The sequence below is a fragment of the Trichomycterus rosablanca genome, chromosome 10, assembly GCF_030014385.1.
Source record: "Trichomycterus rosablanca isolate fTriRos1 chromosome 10, fTriRos1.hap1, whole genome shotgun sequence".
NCBI classification, from domain to species: Eukaryota; Metazoa; Chordata; class Actinopteri; order Siluriformes; family Trichomycteridae; genus Trichomycterus; species Trichomycterus rosablanca.
This window is the reverse complement of record NC_085997.1, coordinates 28,782,426-28,804,818: the sequence shown is the minus strand read 5'-3', so window position 1 is coordinate 28,804,818 and position 22,393 is coordinate 28,782,426. Positions and strand designations below refer to the sequence as shown.

General features: G+C 40.7%; 1 protein-coding gene across 1 annotated transcript in view; it reads right to left on the bottom strand.

Annotated features, from left to right (window-relative positions):
- Window positions 1-21,571, bottom strand: part of uts2r2 (urotensin-2 receptor 2) — a 46,452-nt gene extending 24,881 nt beyond the window's left edge. The window contains exons 1-7 of the mRNA XM_063003765.1: window positions 21,438-21,571; window positions 18,646-18,857; window positions 13,679-13,754; window positions 8,880-8,922; window positions 7,818-7,882; window positions 4,668-4,724; window positions 4,420-4,573 (exon numbers count right to left, since the gene is read on the bottom strand). Coding sequence (XP_062859835.1) covers window positions 4,420-4,573; window positions 4,668-4,724; window positions 7,818-7,882; window positions 8,880-8,922; window positions 13,679-13,754; window positions 18,646-18,857; window positions 21,438-21,505 — 675 coding nt within the window. The 5' untranslated portion in view covers window positions 21,506-21,571. The remainder of the gene's footprint in view (window positions 1-4,419; window positions 4,574-4,667; window positions 4,725-7,817; window positions 7,883-8,879; window positions 8,923-13,678; window positions 13,755-18,645; window positions 18,858-21,437) is intronic.
- Window positions 21,572-22,393: the final 822 nt, after the last annotated feature.

The following is a 22,393-nucleotide window of genomic DNA, read 5'->3' as shown; positions in this document are numbered from 1 at the left end:
GCAAAGTGAGTGTGTTTTGACCCTTTGGGGCTTCCATAGTGCATGGAATAGCGTGCTTGACTCTAGCTGTCCACTATTCGGTACCGTAACAGAAGAAGTTAATAAAGTGTTCTGCTCCCGACAATATGTGAATATACCGTGTATTTATTTCTTTATTAAACGAGTGCATCACTACGTTGTTTTGTAAACCGGAGTGATCCTTGACTCACACACCATATAAATAGTAAAATTCTACAGTAATGAACGCAGCTCTGCTCCCACCGCCTCGTGAAACGCTCACAGTGCAGACATTAGACTTCACTGCTGGACTTGTTTCACTTTCCAATTCAAACTATTTCCACACAGCGGACATGCTGATGTAAAACTAAAGATCGGGATTAGGATCGGGTTTCGTAAAGCCGATTCCGATCAGTTAAAAAATGCCTTGATCGGCCATCCCTAGCAGCTACGCATATGGCGTGCGTTCGTTACGTGGGTCATTTGAGCACAGCAACAAGTATGGCAGAAAGCGGCTCTGCGGTGGAGGAGCTCGTTCCGAAAAGGGGAGCGTGTTCAGTAGTGTGGAGGTGGTTTGGTTACAAAATATCAGATGCACAACAAACCACGGTAATATGTAAAGTATGTAAGAAGCATGTAACAACAAAAGGGAGAAACACAAGTAATCTGTTTCACCTCCTCCGGCAGAAGCACCCAGTTCAGTACGAGGAAAGTAAAAAAAAGCTGCGAAGAGCGCGCAGCGGCCAATGTGAGTAATGCTAACCCAAGCAGACAGTCTACACTGACTCAGCACAGCATCGCCGCGTCTTTGGAGAGCTGCACTCAGTATGACAGAAAGAGCAAACGCTGGAAAGAAATTACCGAAGCTATCGCATTTTGTTTAGCTAAAGATATGATGCCAATTTAAACTGCTGAGAAGCAAGGCTTTATCCAGCTTATCAAAAAGCTAGACAGAGATACATAATAATAATAATAGGTAATAATAGGCAGTCTAGTTTGTGTTTGTTTTTCTGTTTACTGTGAAGCTTTTAAGTATTTTTGTATAATTGTTACTGTTAAAATTTAAAAACATGCACTAAATTTCACACTTTCATTTTTTGAAGGATTTTTTGATACATCATTTATGTTACATTATTTTTACTGGAAAGACAAAATACAGAAAAGTGTGCGTAATTCTTACATACTTTATACATATTTCTACAAAGTGTTTGAAACTTAGATTAATTCTAAATAAAACTTGAACATAATTTTTTTAGAAATAGTGTTTTCTTGAAATGAATAAAATATTTTTCAGTGTTTTGTTATATCGCAACAATACCCTGAAATATCGTGATATTATTTTAGGGCCATATCGCCCACCCCTACTTGTGTGTATAGTGGTTAGAATGTGTGTGTGTGCGTGTGTGACACAGACTATTTTTAAATGCTAGTGCTTCTAAAAATGTAAGCATTTTCTTTGGGGGGAGGGGGGTACTAAGGTGAAGATTTCCTTGTAGTTGTTTGTATGGTAGAATTTTGTTATTCAGTCAGGCTTTCGACCTCACCACAGCACTGAAACGGCTCTCATAAAAGTGTTAAATGATCTACGGCTGAATACTGACTCGGGTAAAATATCAGTTCTGGTTTTACTGGATCTTAGTGCTGCGTTTGACACTGTAGATCATAGAATACTGCTGGACAGGTTGGAAAACTGGGTTGGACTTTCCGGAACAGTCCTTAATTGGTTCAGGTCTAAACTTTTCTTTTTTCTTGTGCCTATGATTGAGTTCAAAATTTTTATATTTCTTTTAGTCTTGTTTTAATTTCATATTCTCTAAATTGTAGGGTATATTTTACTATATTTTCTTTTAGTTTTCATGTTTTTAATTGCTTATCTCTCGTTTTAATTTCATATTGCCTAAATTGTAGGGTATATTTTACTATATTTTCTTTTATTTTTCCTTTGTTCTTAATTTTTTATCTCTCTTATTTGAATTTCATGTTCTCTTAATTGTAACTAAATGTTTGCAAGAAGTCTTTGAGGTTCTAGATCTCAGGAATGTTTTAATGCTTTTAATAAATTTTTTTTCCTTATGTAAAGCACTTTGAATTGCCAATGTGTATGAAAGGTGCTATACAAATAAACTTGCCTTGCCTTGCCTTGGTCGTGTTCATCTTTTGGCATGAATAGAGAATGTGTCTCGATCCACAGAGAGGGTGAGTGGGGGCCTGGTCTCCTTTTAGCAGGCAGGTATGGGTGAGTTTTGTGTGTCCTATGCGGCATCTTGTGTAGATAATTTGTTCCCATTGTTTTTATGGTAGGGTGGATCTCTTAGAGTTTGTTGGTGGTATAAGTTTAGGGACCTTGTTTAGGGGTCCAACAGTGGCAACCTGACAAATATGGGGCTTGAACAATGACCTGATCATCCTGATCATAACCAGTGGGTGCAAGGTAAGAATACACCACGGACAGGGCACAAACACATAGCAAAGCATTACCTACTGTCTACCTAATGACATGTTTTTGCGAGGTGGGAGTAAAACCCAGAGTCCTCAGAGAAAAGCCAGACAGACAGAGGCGAAACATGCCAAAAAGTTCAAACCCCACATATCCACATATTTTCCATTCTCACCGAGTCCAATTCCTACTTCTACAGTTCTACGTGACATTAATAGGCAACAATACCAACAGCCGCACTGTTGCGAGAATCAGTGACTACAGCCAGTCTATGTTTTCAAAATTACCCTCAGGTCACAGTACAGGTACTAATCACCACCGTCTTGTCAAAACTGATATTCATAAAGGTGCTCATGTAGATAATTACCCCGGTATCGCTGTATTGCTTAGCAATTACGTGTGAGTGCATGGTGGGGGTGTTTATCTGAACTTGATGCATTGCAGGGGGGGGGTTGTTCACATGCAGTAGCACAGTCGCACCTATAGGAAGGCAAATATTACAGGCACAATGACAACAAATGGCATCCAGAGTTTGGAATACGTGCTTTAAAAGAACTTAGACAGACAGAATAAACACTACGTCGTCTGTTGTGAAATCCTGACAACACAGAGTTTTATTAAGCTTGAAGGAGTCAGTCCTCTATAAATCCTATGCAAGGCATACTTCTACAATCCTAGCAGATTCAGACTCAGACAAGGTGAATCTGAACTATATGCACAGATGAAAATATGATTTTATCTAGTTTGATGCTCCTCCAAAAAAGTCGGATCTCAAGCACTACAGCACAAAAAAGGATTTTAGTTCATTCCTAAAATTACTTACAGCTCAACCAACTGTAAATAGTTCATAAGTAAGCTGTTTGTCTCAGTAAATTAATCAGATTTGACTGTATACTGCTCTATCGTGATGTTTTACCCCAAATTAGAAAAAGTTGGGACCGTATGGAAAATACAAATAAAATAAAAACAGTGTTCCTTACATTTACTTTGACTTTTATTTGATTGCAGTCAGTTTGAACTCAAGATATTTCATGTTTTGTCTGCTCAACTTCATGTAATTTATTAATAAACATCCATTCCTCTATTTCAGACCTGCCCCACATTCCAAAAAAAGTTGGGACGGGAGCAGTTTAGGGCTAGTAATCAGGTGAAAAAACTAAATAATGATGTGATTCATCTTTTTCCAGGCATTTTTCAACAAGACGATGCAAAACCACATGCTGCACACATTACAAAGTCATGGCTGCAGAAGAACAGGGTACGGGTACTGGACTGGCCTGCCTGCAGTCCTGACCTGTCCCCAATAGAGAATGTGTGGAGAATTTTGAAACAAAAAATGCAATAACGACGACCCCGTACTGTTGCACATCTTAAGACGTGTTTGCAGGAAGAATGGGACAAAATAAAAAAGGAATGGCAACATTACAAAGTGGTAAATGCTTTACTGTCCCAACTTTTTTTGGAATGTGTTGCGGGAATGTATGTTTATTAATAAATGAAATAAAGTAGACCAGACAAAACATGAAATATCTCAGGTTCATCCTGTCTACAATAAAATAAAAGTCAAAGTAAATGAAAGAAACTCTGTGTTTTTTTTATTATTTGCATTTTTCCTGCTGTCCCAACTTTTTCTGATTTGAGGTTGTAGAAATATTTTGTTTAATTTTTTAAAAAATAATTTTTTTTTTATAAACCATTAAGATTTCCCACTAAAAAGATGCTAATAATTAACTGGGGGTCTGATATTTCTACATCTCTACATACTATTATTCTTCTTGATAAAACACACAACACATTAGGTTGAAAAGTGCTTAAAAGCTGAGCTGTGTGTCCCCAGTATTTGTAAACCAACCAAGATATTTGCAAAGCATAGATAAATCAGGGCCTCTCATTTGCAGAGCATTTGGTATCGGCTAAAATTAAATGAGTAGATGTGTCGGCGTAGAGGGTTTTTAAGGCAGTTAATGTGTCTGTGCGAGAGATACCTTGTCGATATGCGGATGCCAGTACTCGTCATGAGTGGTCTTGGCACTGGTGCTGTTGATGCGGGAAAAGAACGTCGGCTTGGTGAGGTGCAGCTTGGTAACGTCTAGCCCGAATGTTTCTGCGATCACCTTCTGAATGCGTTCCCGCACTGTCCTAATTGGGGAGTAAGAGCAGGATATGTTTATGAGTTTTTTTATTTAAAGGATAATTTATTATATATGATCATTAAAAGTGAAACATGTTTTACCTATACAGCATAAAATCCTCCTCACTGAATACATCACTTATTTCATCATTAAAATATCTGCAAAAAAGGAAAGCACATGGGTTTAAAAAAACATTATATAAAAGTACACTGATCAGCCATAGCATTAAAAAAACTCACTTTTCATTTGATCAGCTCCTCTTACCATATAGAAGCACTTTGTAGTTCTACAATTACTGACTGTAGTCCATCTATTTCTCTACATACTGTTTAACCTGCTTTCACCCTGTTCTTCAATGGTCAGGACCCCCACAGGACTACTGCAGAGCAGGTATTATTTAGGTGGTGGATCATTCTCAGCACTGCAGTGACACTGACATGGTGGTGGTGTGTTAGTGTGTGTTGTCCTGGTATGAGTGGATCAGACACAGCAGCGCTGCTGGAGTTTTTAAATACCGTGTCCACTCACTGTCCACTCTATTAGACACTCCTACCTAGTTGGTCCACCTTGTAGATGTAAAGTCAGAGACGATCGCTCATCTATTGCTGCTGTTTGAGTTGGTCATCTTCTAGACCTTCATCAGTGGTCACAGGACGCTGCCCACGGGGCGCTCTTGGCTGGATATTTTTGGTTGGTGGACTATTCTCAGTCCAGCAGTGACAGTGAGGTGTTTAAAAACTCCAGCAGCGCTGCTGTGTCTTATCCACTCATACCAGCACAACACACACTAACACACCACCACCATGTCAGTGTCACTGCAGTGCTGAGAATGATCCAGCACCCAAAAAATACCTGCTCTGTAGTGGTCCTGTCCATTGAAGAACAGCATGAAAGGGGGCTAACAAAGCATGAAGAGAAACAGATGGACTACAGTCAGTAATTGTAGAACTACAAAATGCTTCTATATGGTAAGTGGAGCTGATAAAATGGACAGTGAGTGTAGAAACAAGGAGGTGGTTTTAATGTTATGGCTGATCGGTGTGTATATATATATATATATATACATATATATATACACATATATACGTGTATATACTGTATATATGTATATATATACATATACAGTGTATCACAAAAGTGAGTACACCCCTCACATTTCTGCAGATATTTAAGTATATCTTTTCATGGGAAAACACTGACAAAATGACACTTTGACACAATGAAAAGTAGTCTGTGTGCAGCTTATATAACAGTGTAAATTTATTCTTCCCTCAAAATAACTCAATATACAGCCATTAATGTCTAAACCACCGGCAACAAAAGTGAGTACACCCCTAAGAGACTACACCCCTAAATGTCCAAATTAAGCACTGCTTGTCATTTTCCCTCCAAAATGTCATGTGACTCGTTAGTGTTACTAGGTCTCAGGTGTGCATAGGGAGCAGGTGTGTTCAATTTAGTAGTACAGCTCTCACACTCTCTCATACTGGTCACTGAAAGTTCCAACATGGCACCTCATGGCAAAGAACTCTCTGAGGATCTTAAAAGACGAATTGTTGCGCTACATGAAGATGGCCAAGGCTACAAGAAGATTGCCAACACCCTGAAACTGAGCTGCAGCACAGTGGCCAAGATCATCCAGCGTTTTAAAAGAGCAGGGTCCACTCAGAACAGACCTCGCGTTGGTCGTCCAAAGAAGCTGAGTGCACGTGCTCAGCGTCACATCCAACTGCTGTCTTTGAAAGATAGGCGCAGGAGTGCTGTCAGCATTGCTGCAGAGATTGAAAAGGTGGGGGGTCAGCCTGTCAGTGCTCAGACCATACGCCGCACACTACATCAAGTTGGTCTGCATGGCTGTCACCCCAGAAGGAAGCCTCTTCTGAAGTCTCTACACAAGAAAGCCCGCAAACAGTTTGCTGAAGACATGTCAACAAAGGACATGGATTACTGGAACCATGTCCTATGGTCTGTTGAGACCAAGATTAATTTGTTTGGTTCAGATGGTCTCAAGCATGTGTGGCGGCAATCAGGTGAGGAGTACAAAGATAAGTGTGTCATGCCTACAGTCAAGCATGGTGGTGGGAATGCCATGGTCTGGGGCTGCATGAGTGCAGCAGGTGTTGGGGAGTTACATTTCATTGAGGGACACATGAACTCCAATATGTACTGTGAAATACTGAAGCAGAGCATGATCCCCTCCCTCCGGAAACTGGGTCGCAGGGCAGTGTTCCAGCATGATAATGACCCCAAACACACCTCTAAGACGACCACTGCTTTATTGAAGAGGCTGAGGGTAAAGGTGATGGACTGGCCAAGCATGTCTCCAGACCTAAACCCAATAGAACATCTTTGGGACATCCTCAAGCGGAAGGTGGAGGAGCGCAAAGTCTCGAATATCCGCCAGCTCCGTGATGTCGTCATGGAGGAGTGGAAAAGCATTCCAGTGGCAATCTGTGAAGCTCTGGTAAACTCCATGCCCAGGAGAGTGAAGGCAGTTCTGGGAAATAATGGTGGCCACACAAAATATTGACACTTCAGGAACTTTCACTAAGGGGTGTACTCACTTTTGTTGCCGGTGGTTTAGACATTAATGGCTGTATATTGAGTTATTTTGAGGGAAGAATAAATTTACACTGTTATATAAGCTGCACACAGACTACTTTTCGTTGTGTCAAAGTGTCATTTTGTCAGTGTTGTCCCATGAAAAGATATACTTAAATATCTGCAGAAATGTGAGGGGTGTACTCACTTTTGTGATACACTGTATATACAGTATATATATGTATATATACAGTATTTACATATATAAGGATTTTAACGTCATGCTTTACACACTTTAGTTACATTAATGACAGGACAGGTAGTTACTCGTTACACAGGATTCTTCAGTTCAAGTTTTTAATGTCAAACACAGTCATGGACAATTTTGTATCTCCAATTTCCCTCACTTGCACGTCTTTGGACTGTGGGAGGAAACCGGAGCTCCCAGAGGAAACCCACACAGACATGGGAAGAACATGCAAACTCCACACAGAAAGGACCTGAACCACTCCACCTGGGAATTGAACCCAGGACCTTCTTGCTGTCAGGGAACAGTGCTACCCATCGAGCCAAGAGTACCATGACGCACATCCCTTACAGCTGTATTTGAAACTTTAACTTAGTAGCAGTTTGAGCAGCGAGTTCCAGGTGAACTGACGTGACTCGCCAACTTTTCGTCTCTGTTTAGTAACTCTGACTCCTTTGCTCACCTGTAGATATTAACAAACTTCTGTCCCATTGAGAGAGCTCCGGAGTGGAGATCCAGGATGGACGCCTACACAAAAAACAATTTAAATTATTAGAAACGTCACTCTAGCAGGATTAATACACTCTGTTGGACCAATATAATCAGAAAAGACATCCTCCCCCTGAGGCGTAAAAGTACTGCAGACAAAATTAAAACGCAGGGGGTCTGGCTGTAGTGTTTACTGTCTACCTCTGTGCACATCAAGTCTGCGACAGAAGCTCGGCAGACGGGCGGATGGCAGCTGTGGGATTCCCTGCTCGCTCAACACCATATTAATGATTCTCAATGAGTCTGGCTTCATCTCCAACGCACGGCACTGCTCCACCCCGGTTCGAGGTGGTCACACTTCATAAAAACATTCTGCACATGATAAGGGAGCAAGGCTGGGTTACTGTCTTAAACCATAAGCCTCCTGGAAAGCTGAGTGGCATCTGTGATGCACAATACAGATAGCAAAGACAGTGATGGTAACACTTCTGGAAGAGCTTTGGAAGCTGTGCTGTGGGTCAAAATAACATGTCAGAAACCTTTACTTTTTATTATTGTTCTTCTACTGACTCTCGTGGCAATAATGCCAAAGCTGGCAAGAAAACTTTGTGATTTAAAGATGCAGGCTGTTGGGATCAGAAAATGATTTCTTAATTTCCATTGAGTTCCTTTTTTCCCTTTATCGCTGATGGAACAGAAGAAACTGTAGGACTGTAGGTCAGCTATATAAGTATCAGCTATATACTTTAGGGCCTGGATCTTGTGTTTCATAAAGGTGTAACAGTAACAGATAACAGTACTACAGAAGATTGTATACATTAGTATTAAATACAGTCTGACCTCTTTCTATAACCATCAGATACTGATAAATGTTACACTCAGGGACTGAAGTTTAAAAATCGTTTTAAACCAATGGTCTGGTTGCATACCGCCCTCTTGTGTACATTTTAGATATGTGCTTTCATAACTACATTAACGTAGTCAAATAAAAAAAAGAATTAATGAACAGTCCTAAAAATGTCTACAATTTACTTACTCCTCCTTCAGAACCAGCAAGTGCCAGCCCTCTCTCTGCTAACCTGCAATTACAAAAAGCAACATTATACAATGTGTACGAGTCAACATGATAACATTAATAAATATTTATACCATGGTCCTAGAAAATCTTGGTTAGTGTTCAGCTAACGGGTGTGTAAGGATTTTTTATTAACATTTTTATTATTTCATTTTATTTTAACATTTTCATTAACAGGGCAGCTCTGAAGTAGATCAGGTCAGAAATGTATTCAGAATGGGTATCAAGTGTTATTAGTCGTGTCCCTCCGAGTTGCCTATTTTGGCTGGCAGATGGGGCACAGTAGTGTGGGATCATCTGTGCCTCATAAGCATTGATTCACTCCAGAAAGAAGTTCCCATTTATATATAATGGTTTCTTTCTTTCATTTTCAACCGCTCCTTTGTGTGCACACTTGCTTCTCTCTGAAGTCGTAATGCCAAATTGCTCAGTCCGATCCTGATTTTTGCTGAAGTGATATCAGCATTCTTTTGGTTTCTCACCCCAGCCTCACTATGGAACCGCCTCGGTGAATAAATTGCAATCATTACAATTATTTTAAAAAAAAAGATAGAGAAAAATCATTTAAAAATTCTGCCATGGATTTTGCTCTTTGTAAAAAGTAAATAAATAAAATAAAAATAAAGACAAAAAAATGTGAAAATTTGCCATGGATTTTAGTGTTTGTAAAAAAAAAAATGAAATAAATAAAAATAAAAAAAGACAAATGAAAAAATCTGCCATGGATTTTACTGTTTGTAAAAATAAAAATAAAAATAAAAAAGACAAATAAAAAAAATCTGCCATGGATTTTACTGTTTGTAAAAAAAATAAAATAAATAAAAATAAAAAAGACAAATAAAAAATATATGCCATGGATTTTACTGTTTGTAAAAATAAATAAATAAAAATAAAAAAGACAAAAAATTTGGGATGAATAAAAGCTAAACTGTGATTAGGAACTCACAGAACAGAAGCAATTGGGTTTAACAGAGCAAGAAATCAATATGATAGAAAAGCTTGGAGATTAAAGAAAACTAAAAGATTAATACACCAATTATTTAATTTCCTTTTCATGTTAATCCACTGCTTTATCCTGGTCAGGTCTGAGTCGGAAATCACTGGGCACAACAACCCCCCATTAATAAAAAAAAATATATATATATACAGTGTATCACAAAAGTGAGTACACCCCTCACATTTCTGCAAATATTTTATTATATCTTTTCATGGGACAACACTATAGACATGAAACTTGGATATAACTTAGAGTAGTCAGTGTACAACTTGTATAGCAGTGTAGATTTACTGTCTTCTGAAAATAACTCAACACACAGCCATTAATGTCTAAATGGCTGGCAACATAAGTGAGTACACCCCACAGTGAACATGTCCAAATTGTGCCCAAAGTGTCAATATTTTGTGTGACCACCATTATTATCCAGCACTGCCTTAACCCTCCTGGGCATGGAATTCACCAGAGCTGCACAGGTTGCTACTGGAATCCTCTTCCACTCCTCCATGATGACATCACGGAGCTGGTGGATGTTAGACACCTTGAACTCCTCCACCTTCCACTTGAGGATGCGCCACAGGTGCTCAATTGGGTTTAGTCCATCACCTTTACCTTCAGCTTCCTCAGCAAGGCAGTTTTCGAAGGGAGGGGATCATGCTCTGTTTCAGAATGTCACAGTACATGTTGGAATTCATGTTTCCCTCAATGAACTGCAGCTCCCCAGTGCCAGCAACACTCATGCAGCCCAAGACCATGATGCTACCACCACCATGCTTGACTGTAGGCAAGATACAGTTGTCTTGGTACTTCTCACCAGGGCGCCGCCACACATGCTGGACACCATCTGAGCCAAACAAGTTTATCTTGGTCTCGTCAGACCACAGGGCATTCCAGTAATCCATGTTCTTGGACTGCTTGTCTTCAGCAAACTGTTTGCTGGCTTTCTTGTGCGTCAGCTTCCTTCTGGGATGACGACCATGCAGACCGAGTTGATGCAGTGTGCGGCGTATGGTCTGAGCACTGACAGGCTGATCTCCCACGTCTTCAACCTCTGCAGCAATGCTGGCAGCACTCATGTGTCTATTTTTTAAAGCCAACCTCTGGATATGACGCCGAACACGTGGACTCAACTTCTTTGGTCGATCCTGGCGAAGCCTGTTCCGAGTGGAACCTGTCCTGGAAAACCGCTGTATGACCTTGGCCACCATGCTGTAGCTCAGTTTCAGGGTGTTAGCAATCTTCTTATAGCCTAGGCCATCTTTGTGGAGAGCAACAATTCTATTTCTCACATCCTCAGAGAGTTCTTTGCCATGAGGTGCCATGTTGAATATCCAGTGGCCAGTATGAGAGAATTGTACCCAAAACACCAAATTTAACAGCCCTGCTCCCCATTTACACCTGGGACCTTGACACATGACACCAGGGAGGGACAACGACACATTTGGGCACAATTTGGACATGTTCACTGTGGGGTGTACTCACTTATGTTGCCAGCCATTTAGACATTAATGGCTGTGTGTTGAGTTATTTTCAGAAGACAGTAAATCTACACTGCTATACAAGCTGTACACTGACTACTCTAAGTTATATCCAAGTTTCATGTCTATAGTGTTGTCCCATGAAAAGATATAATGAAATATTTGCAGAAATGTGAGGGGTGTACTCACTTTTGTGATACACTGTATATATATATATATATATATATATATATATATATATATATATATATATATATATATATATACAGTGTATCACAAAAGTGAGTACACCCCTCACATTTCTGCAGATATTTAAGTATATCTTTTCATGGGACAACACTGACAAAATGACACTTTGACACAATGAAAAGTAGTCTGTGTGCAGCTTATATAACAGTGTAAATTTATTCTTCCCTCAAAATAACTCAATATACAGCCATTAATGTCTAAACCACCGGCAACAAAAGTGAGTACACCCCTAAGAGACTACACCCCTAAATGTCCAAATTGAGCACTGCTTGTCATTTTCCCTCCAAAATGTCATGTGATTTGTTAGTGTTACTAGGTCTCAGGTGTGCATAGGGAGCAGGTGTGTTCAATTTAGTAGTACAGCTCTCACACTCTCTCATACTGGTCACTGAAAGTTCCAACATGGCACCTCATGGCAAAGAACTCTCTGAGGATCTTAAAAGTCGAATTGTTGTGCTACATGAAGATGGCCAAGGCTACAAGAAGATTGCCAACACCCTGAAACTGAGCTGCAGCACAGTGGCCAAGATCATCCAGCGTTTTAAAAGAGCAGGGTCCACTCAGAACAGACCTCGCGTTGGTCGTCCAAAGAAGCTGAGTGCACGTGCTCAGCGTCACATCCAACTGCTGTCTTTGAAAGATAGGCGCAGGAGTGCTGTCAGCATTGCTGCAGAGATTAAAAAGGTGGGGGGTCAGCCTGTCAGTGCTCAGACCATACGCCGCACACTACATCAAATTGGTCTGCATGGCTGTCACCCCAGAAGGAAGCCTCTTCTGAAGTCTCTACACAAGAAAGCCTGCAAACAGTTTGCTGAAGACATGTCAACAAAGGACATGGATTACTGGAACCATGTCCTATGGTCTGATGAGACCAAGATTAATTTGTTTGGTTCAGATGGTCTCAAGCATGTGTGGCGGCAATCAGGTGAGGAGTACAAAGATAAGTGTGTCATGCCTACAGTCAAGCATGGTGGTGGGAATGCCATGGTCTGGGGCTGCATGAGTGCAGCAGGTGTTGGGTAGTTACATTTCATTGAGGGACACATGAACTCCAATATGTACTGTGAAATACTGAAGCAGAGCATGATCCCCTCCCTCCGGAAACTGGGTCGCAGGGCAGTGTTCCAGCATGATAATGACCCCAAACACACCTCTAAGACGACCACTGCTTTATTGAAGAGGCTGAGGGTAAAGGTGATGGACTGGCCAAGCATGTCTCCAGACCTAAACCCAATAGAACATCTTTGGGGCATCCTCAAGCGGAAGGTGGAGGAGCGCAAAGTCTCGAATATCCGCCAGCTCCGTGATGTCATCATGGAGGAGTGGAAAAGCATTCCAGTGGCAACCTGTGAAGCTCTGGTAAACTCCATGCCCAGGAGAGTTAAGGCAGTTCTGGGAAATAATGGTGGCCACACAAAATATTGACACTTCAGGAACTTTCACTAAGGGGTGTACTCACTTTTGTTGCCGGTGGTTTAGACATTAATGGCTGTATATTGAGTTATTTTGAGGGAAGAATAAATTTACACTGTTATATAAGCTGCACACAGACTACTTTTCATTGTGTCAAAGTGTCATTTTGTCAGTGTTGTCCCATGAAAAGATATACTTAAATATCTGCAGAAATGTGAGGGGTGTACTCACTTTTGTGATACACTGTATATATATATATATATATATATATATATAAATATATAATTCCAGTAGGTGGCTTAGCTACTAGAAATTGCCCCTAGAAGTAACAAGTGAATAGGTAACTCCAGTGATTCCAGGCAGGTTCCTAACAAGAATCTGAATAAAGTGTTGATAAATGAATAAAGTGTTTGATTAATGTGAGGTTGATCCACCCTCCACTGAAAAATGAATTTATACCATCTTAAAGGCTGTAAACGGATCCCAAAATATATTATAATATTTGTAGAATAAATGACATAGAAACCTTAAAATATAAGCAAAATGTCCCAACAACCACTGTGAAAACGTTTTTTGTGTTTAAACCATGTGTGGACATATGTAAGAGGGAGTACATGTGAGTTCACCTTTTTAGCACCTGTGCCTCTTCGATGGTTACCACACTGTCTGAAACAGCTCGTCCACATTCTGTTGGGGTGCAGCCTGAAAACATAATCCTAACATTTAATAACAATAAACAATAAATAGAAGCAGAGGTCTGGTTCTCTTTTATCTTTCATTAGCGAAAGCGACGTTCCAAATTGTTCTAGCATTAACAAAAACATAATGACGTGGCAGCTTTACGGTACACAGTAAACACCCCAAATTAGCATTGCTGGCCTATTTCCTGGCCTGTTTCTGACATGTGGTGGGTGTTTGCACAGCGGTGTGTTCTCTCCTTCAAGCTCTCATCCTCACGCTGATTTACAGCGGCTGAAAAGATGCAGGCTGCAAAGATCTAAGCAACTCTCGTTAACTTGTGCTCTTCCTTTGTTCGGGGTGTGTGGAGCCGTTTGATTTCGGGGTCGATAATGAGTTCCATATGGAGCAGAATGCACAATGTCACTCATAAATTCAACCTGATTGTATAGACTCATGAGCAGCTTATGCTTTAGTATAGAAGAAAAGACCTTTTCATCTGCTCAAGCGGCAAGTGGAGCAAATTTAAAATTCAGCATCTAGAAGTTCAAGTACTCTAGTAAAAAAGTAAGGAAAATGAGTCAGAAAGGCAATAATACTCTCTTTCATAATTACACTGTAAAGCTTGCTTGACTGTGAACAGTGCTGCACATGCTTTAGCAGATTGTAATTCATGCAAGACCTGTTTTTGGAAGTTCTAATTACACAAATTTCCTGTCAGCCTAAGGTAACAATTTGGGATGTACTTTCTAATGGGTGCAGTTCCACTAGCCCTATTTTCTGGGCACAGAGAAGTCACCAGCTATTATCAATTATAACTAAAGAATAAGATAAAGACATTAAAAAACATTATATATAATTATATATAACTTTTCATTTGTATGTTTGACCCACGATGGCGCAGTGGGTAGAACTGCACATCCGCAATAAGAAGGGTCTGGGTTCAATTCCCTGGCTGGGCGGCCAGAGTCCATTCTGTGTGGAGTTTGTATGTTCTTCCTGTGTCTGTGTGAGTTTTCTCCAGGTGCTCCCACTTTCCATATTTCGAATCTCAGCTCTGCTAATGGTCGGCTTGGTGTCCCCAACCACTGGGCTGCGGACCGGTACCGGTCCGTGGGTCATTTATTACCGGGCCGCACAGAAGCAACAAATTATTAGAGATCGCTACAAGAGCAATTCAATTTCCAAAACTTTTCTGGTGTTATTGTCTCCACTCACCACTAGGTGGGAGCAGCGTCTCGTTGCTTCAGAAAAAGCTCGGAATTCACACTGACTTTCCATTCTATAGTTATTCTATTTTAAATCCTCCCGCCCCCACTGGTACGTGAAATTATATCTGATATGAAACCGATCCGTGGTGCAAAAAAGGTTGGAGACCGCTGCCCTAGCTGGTACAATTGACCACTAGTCTGCTGGGAAAAGGGAAGACCTGGAAAAAATGGGTGGGGTCTTCGACACTGTGTAAGGTCCCTGTTTAGTAACCTGAGGTGTTTGTAGAGAAGTGGAGGAATGGGAGATTAACATGTGACTCTCAGAGCACAAGACTGGCCTCACATGTGAATCCAATGAATTATGGGTGAATACGAGTGGTTCAGTGAAGTGAGCACACACTAATTGGCTACGCTTATTTGGGAGAAAGAGGGAGAAAATGCATAAATAATGTGAAAAAAGATCTGAAAGTGAAAATTCTTATTTTAAAATGTAAAAAAAGACCTAAAATAATTAAAATACAAAAACCTACAACCTAAAACTGGGGGGCGCCCAGGTGGCGCAGCGGGATATTCCGCTAGCACACCAGCACTGAGTTTCTGAACCCCTCGGTTCGAAACTCGGTGTTGCAACCGGTCGGCTGGGCGCCATAATTGGCAGTGCCTGCAGCAGATACTAATTGGCCACCGTATCTGCAGGGTGGGGGCCGGACCCTGTGTGGGTGGGTGGGTCTTCATACGCTGTGTAAAGACCCTGATTGGCGGAAAAGACTCCTGTGCAGAGTGCAGAGTGCCGGAAGAGGCGTGTACAGCGACGCTCTCTCCTCGGATGCAATCTGGTATCTCTGGTATCGCAGCGGGAGACAAAATTGAGTGCGCTAAATTGGGAGGAAAATGGGGAGAAAAAAAGAAATAAACCTAAAACTATCCATACAAGTTCAAAACAGTTCCAGTTTCTGTACTTTCTGTCCAAATAAACAAAACCTTTGTCCCAGATTTGACTCTGTATTTGTGCACTGTATAAATATTTTGCTTCAGTATTACTCTTACCCAGTCATGCATCAGCTCCCTGGCAGCAGGCTGTATCCCTGGAGAACAGTTTGAACGTTTTTCATCTCATTCAAACCTGCTCTCAGTGAAGTAGAATTGTTGGACTCTGACCTCCACATACTTTAGTTTAGGTTGATACTATAGCTGCTGGATGCTTGATCTCATTCGAATAGAACAAATGGCCCCTGAAAAAGCTATAAAACACTTGGTGGTGGTCGGCAGAATTACTTCTTATTGTTATTCTCAATTGGTACTGGTAACCTCCAGCTTTTTGTGATGATGTAAAGTGGCTACTTGGAGCAAGTGATCCCAGTGGAAAGTGTCTTACTGTGAATAGTAATGCTTCTGCTATTACATGATTTTATACTAAACACCCCAGCATATACGCTGATCAGCCATAACATTAAAACCACCTCCTGGTTTCTACACTCACTATTTTATCAGCTCCACTTACCATATAGAAGCACTTTGTAGTTCTACAATTACTGACTGTAGTCCATCTGTTTCTCTACATATTTTGTTAGCCACCTTTCATGCTGTTCTTCAATGGTCAGGACCAACACAGCACTGACATGCTGGTGGTATGTTAGTGTGTGTTGTGCTGGTATGAGTGGATCAGACACAGCAGCGCTGCTGGAGTTTTTAAATACCGTGTCCACTCACTGTCCACTCTATTAGGCACTCCTACCTAGTTGGTCCACCTTGTAGACGTAAAGTCAGAGACGATCGCTCATCTATTGCTGCTGTTTGAGTTGGTCATCTTCTAGACCTTCATCAGTGGTGACAGGACGCTGCTGGTGGGATGCTTTTGATTGGTGGACTATTCTCAGTCCAGCAGTGACAGTGAGGTGTTTAAAAACTGCAGCAGCGCTGCTGTGTTTTATCCACTCATACCAGCACAACACACACTAACACACCACCACCATGTCAGTGTTTTTTTTTTTTTTGCTTGCATTGTTTGGTGACGGCATATCCCATCTATGTTTTTAATATTTACTTTTCATAAGAAATTTATAACACTGGTTAAAAAACATGTTTTAATCATGTCCCTAGCTTTTCACTCAGTCCTGTTATCCTAACATATTTCATCCTTCTGAAACATTTGGAAATATTATACAAGCCACATTTTCAACAGAAATTTACAGTGATCAGGCATAACATAATGACCACCTTTCTAATATTGTGTTGGTCCCCCTTTGGCTGCCCCATACGCAACAAACTGTGATGCACTGTGTATTCTGACACCTTTCTATCAGAACCAGCATTAACTTCTTCAGCAATTTCAGCTACAGTAGCTCGTCTGTTGGACCTTCGCTCCCCACGTGAATCAATGAGCCTTGGCCGCCCATGACCCTGTCGCCAGTTTACTACTGTTCCTTCCTTGGACCACTTTTGATAGATCCTGACCACAGTAGACCAGGAACACCCAACAAGAGCTGCAGTTTTGGAGATGCTCAGACCTAGTCGTCTAGCCATCACAATTTGGCCCTTGTCAAACTCGCTCAAATCCTTACGCTCACCCATTTGTCCTGCTTCTAACACATCAACTTTGAGGATAAAATGTTCACTTGCTGCCTAATATATCCCACCCACTAACAGGTGCCGTGATAAAGAGTTAATCAGTGTTATTCACTTGTATCAGTGTATATTATCTGTATCTACTTAAGACCACTAGTAGGCCAAAAGTAGGTTCTCTTTTTTCCCCCTGTATATCTGATAATATTGTAACTCTGCATGACACACATACACACGTCCATTCACCTATAGCAGCGTTTCCCAACCTTTTTTGCACCACAGACCTGTTTCATATAATGTATAATTTCACGGACCGGTGGGGGAGGGACAATTGAATAATATTGCTCACAAACGATGTAAAATGATCTTTATTTCGCTGCAACGAGACTCTGATCCCACCTATGGGTGACAATAAGACAATAGCACCCGAAATAGAAGCAGTGAAAACGGCTTTTCTAGCGATCTCTTATTATTTATTCTTTCTGTGCGGCCCGGTGGTTGGGGACCACTGACCTACAGGGAAATTCAGTGTCTCCAATTAACCTGACTGCATGTTTTTGGGCTGTGGAAGGAAACCGGAACTCCTGGAGGAAACCCACGCAGGCACAGGGAGAACATGCAAACTCCACACAGAAAGGACCTGGACCACCACACCTGGGGATAGAACCCAGGACCTTCTTGCTGTGAGGCGACAGTGCTACCCACTTAGCCACCATGCATTATTTTTATATGCTTTTAGCGTAAACGCCATGCTGCGGTGTTTCATGTATTTACTATATCTATGTTAAAAACTTAGTCCTGTTACATTGTCCTGTTACTCATGTTCAACCATCTTCCATCTAGAAACCTTAAAAAATTAAACAAGGTGCCTGAGATTGACCAAAAGACATTCTGATTAGTTAAGTATGTGTGTTACTAGTTTCAGTTATGATTTTTTATTATTTTTTAAAGTGCTTTAAAACCATGCTTCACTTTGTCATTATGGGTACACTTACTGGTAAAATGGCAATAATATATCTTTAAAATCAAACCCACAATACAATATAACGTACTGCAGAACAGTAAATATTCATAAGCATAAATGGCCAGCAGTATTGTACTGTACATTAATAATAAATAAGCGATGTATTTAATAATTATACCTGGGAAACGTTTGTAGTTTTCATAATCTTTCGAGCACTGGACCAGGAATACTCTGGGCTGTGTGAGAACTTCCCCTCTGGAGACCATAGTTTCAACATCATCATCAGTCCAGTTTAGCCAGAGCCCCATCAACACAACACATGTTCCAGTGAGTGCCAGTAGGATAGTATATCTTCTAGACGATGATGATGCCTGTCTTTGTGCATTTGCCCTGCCCAAAAAGATGCCATAAAAGTTTAATATACTAAATATCTTACACACATGCACAAATTTGCACTACATGGTTAAATATACATGGACGTCCCATCCCAAAACCGTGGCGGTGAAATAATGTTAGTGCCTCCTTTGCAGCTCTAACAGGCTTCAAGATTTTGTACTATTCATTCCAAAGGTCAGTAGGGTTAAGGTCAGTAGGGTTAAGGTCAGGCCAATAGAGTTACTTCACACAAACATGGTTACTTTGCACTTTATTTAAACATACAGTATACAGGGGTCAACACTGGTCTTTCTCTAAACTGTTATCATAAAGTAGAACACATATAATTTGATTTAAATAATTAACTGTATACACCTGATAGCAATCGGTCAATGGGTGTGACTAATACACATGAACTTGATCATAAGGAGGGATGTCCAGATCTTTTTGGCCATATAGTGTACATCTCTCTGTTGAACCCGTAGCTTTACAGGACTCAGGAAAAGGTAATGAACCTCATCACTAGGGTGGGGGGCGGCACAGTGGCTAAGTAGGTAGCACTGTCGCCTCACAGCAAGAAGGTCATGGGTTCGATCTCCAGGTGGGGCAGTCCGGGTCCTTTCTGTGTGGAGTTTGCATGTTCTCCCCATGTCTGCGTGGGTTTCCTCTGGGTGCTCTGGTTTCCTCCCACAGTCTAAAAACATGCAAGTGAGGTGAATTGGAGACACTAAATTGTCCAGGACTGTGTTCGATATACCCTTGTGAACTGATGAATCTTGTGTAATGAGTAACTACCATTCCTGTCATGAATGTAACCAAAGTGTAAAATATGACGTTAAAATCCTAATAAACAAACATCATTAGGGTGGCACCCTTGCCAGTTCTGTAGATATGTGAGAGAAACCAGATTTAGGGTGCCCTGCATGATTAAGTGTATGTGCAAACATAAGAATTATATTCATATGTCCAAAAGTAATTAGTCAAATATCTCAATAATAAAAACATGGTTTGGTTGAGCATTTATGTTGGGCAGTAGAATTTCTTTTCAAAGACACTAAGATGCCAAGCCAAAGCAAGTTAAATATTCCAGTGCATTATTTCTCCCTTGATTTATAGTTGGCACTAACTAAAGAAAACTGTAGCAATCTCCAGGCATTCACTAAACCTAGAGGCATTCATCAGAGAGTACTGTTATTCATCAAAGGTGGTGTGATTTACACAACTCCATCTGAAGTTTGGTACCAAGGGTGGAAAATCAATAAAGCCTCAATTTAACATTAGTTAAATTAGAACTTGGATATGTTGCAACAGAGAACATAACACAGTGGGGTAAATAAGTACATGTGTCCAGTACATCCACACACTTCAAATAGATAGAACGATTAGATAGATAGGTTAGGTAAGTAGATATGGTAGGTAGGTAGGTAGGTAGGTAGGTAGGTAGGTAGGTAGGTAGGTAGGTAGGTAGATAGATAGGTAGATAGATAGATAGATAGATAGATAGATAGATAGATAGATAGATAGATACTCAGGCTTTTGATTAGTATAGACAAAGGCGCAGAGCTTGGGGGTTCTTGGTCATAGAAACTTGTGGTGATCAGGGATGTTGGGTTGCTGTCGTTCTGCCTCTCTTGTCCGATCACTCAGGTTTGATGACGGTGGGGGAAGTGGGCGCTGATGTCCTATGAAAGCCTTCATGACCTTGTTACCTGCTCGCTCTCCCTTTTAGTTATGCTGTAATAATTAGAGCTGCCGGAGTCTAAAACTCTGTTAAAATGTTTTACTCAACTAGCATTGTACATTATTAACTATATTCTCTGTTGTTTTACCCCGAGGGCATTCTGATGGAAACCTGTTTACCCGCCGAGGTTAAGGATTGAAGTCGAGACTGCCGTGCCAACGATGCTGCTCCTGCCGGATGTGACGGGTCTGGAGTAATTGCACCAAGAATGACAAGAACTCACTACGGACTTTATTGAAGACTAGACCGAATAACAACTCTATTATTATTTATTTATTTATTTACTGCTAGTTATAACTTTTAAGTCATGTAATTCTGTGTTTGTATGATTTGTGTAAATCTTATTCATTTAAAGTATCCTCCAGGCCACCCAAGAAGGATGGGCCCTGCTGAGTCTGGTTCCTCTCAAGGTTTCTTCCTGTAATTTTCAGGGAGTTTTTCCTTGCCACAGTCGCCCTCGGCTTGCTCAACAGGGGTTTTTGTATCTGTTGGTCCTGGATTTTGTAAAGTTGCTTTGAGACAATGTCTATTGTAAAAAGCGATATACAAATAAAGTTGACTTGACTAGACAGACAGACAGACAGACAGACAGACAGACAGACAGACAGACAGACAGACAGACAGAAACTCAGCCCAAACTACACACCGGGAATAAAGAGAGCTGAAGGGCTACTACACAAGCAGTTGCAATTAATGTTTCTTTTTTATTTATTTATTTTTTCAGGAAAATGTTTGACTAACATGTCTTAATAATACTACTACTAATAATAATAATAATAATAATTGATAATAATGAAGTGAAGTGAAATGTGACAATGTTTGCACTACTATTTTTGATGTAAAATAAATGTTACCTTTTAATTTTTTTCTCTATGGTGTTATTGTCTGGAGTTTTAATGTTTCCACGGCGTTGTACAGCCATTGTAGTTAATTAAAATATAAATAAAAGTAAAGTTATTCCACTCTAACAGCACACGCCATCTACAACACACCACGCTCCTGTTAAAAACCGCTCACATCAAGCTTCTTCTTCTTTTTAAAGTTGTTGGTAAGTTAAAAGCAGCTATGGCGCTTTGCTGCCATCTGCTGTTGTAATAAGTGTATTGAATCTTTGGGTACAAGTCTGTGACACCATGAAGCGAAGTTTACATTACATTATACTCTGATCAGCCATAACATTAAATCCACCTCATTGTTTCTACACTCACTGTCCATGTTATCAGCTCCACTTACCATATAGAAGCACTTTGTAGTTCTACAATTACTGACTGTAGTCCATCTATTTCTCTACATGCTTTTTTAGCCTGCTTTTACTCTGTTCTTCAATGGTCAGGACCCCCACAGGACCACTACAGAGCAGGTATTATTTATGTGGTGGATCACTCTCAGCACTGCCGTGACAATGACATTGGGATGTATGAGTGGATCAGACACAGCAGCGCTGCTGGAGTTTTTAAATACCGTGTCCACTCACTGTCCACTCTATTAGACACTCCTACCTAGCTGGTCCACCTTGTAGATGTAAAGTCAGAGACGATCGCTCATCTATTGCTGCTGTTTGAGTTGGTCATCTTCTAGACCTTCATCAGTGGTCACAGGACACTACCCACAGGGCGCTGTTAGCTGGATATATTTTTGGTTGGTGGACTATTCTCAGTCAAGCAGTGACATTGCGGTGTTTAAAAACTCCATCAGTGCTGATGTGTCTGATCCACTCATACCAGCACAACACACACTAACACACCACCACCATGTCAGTGTTACTGCAGTGCTGAGAATGACCCACCATCCAAATAATACCTACTCTAGT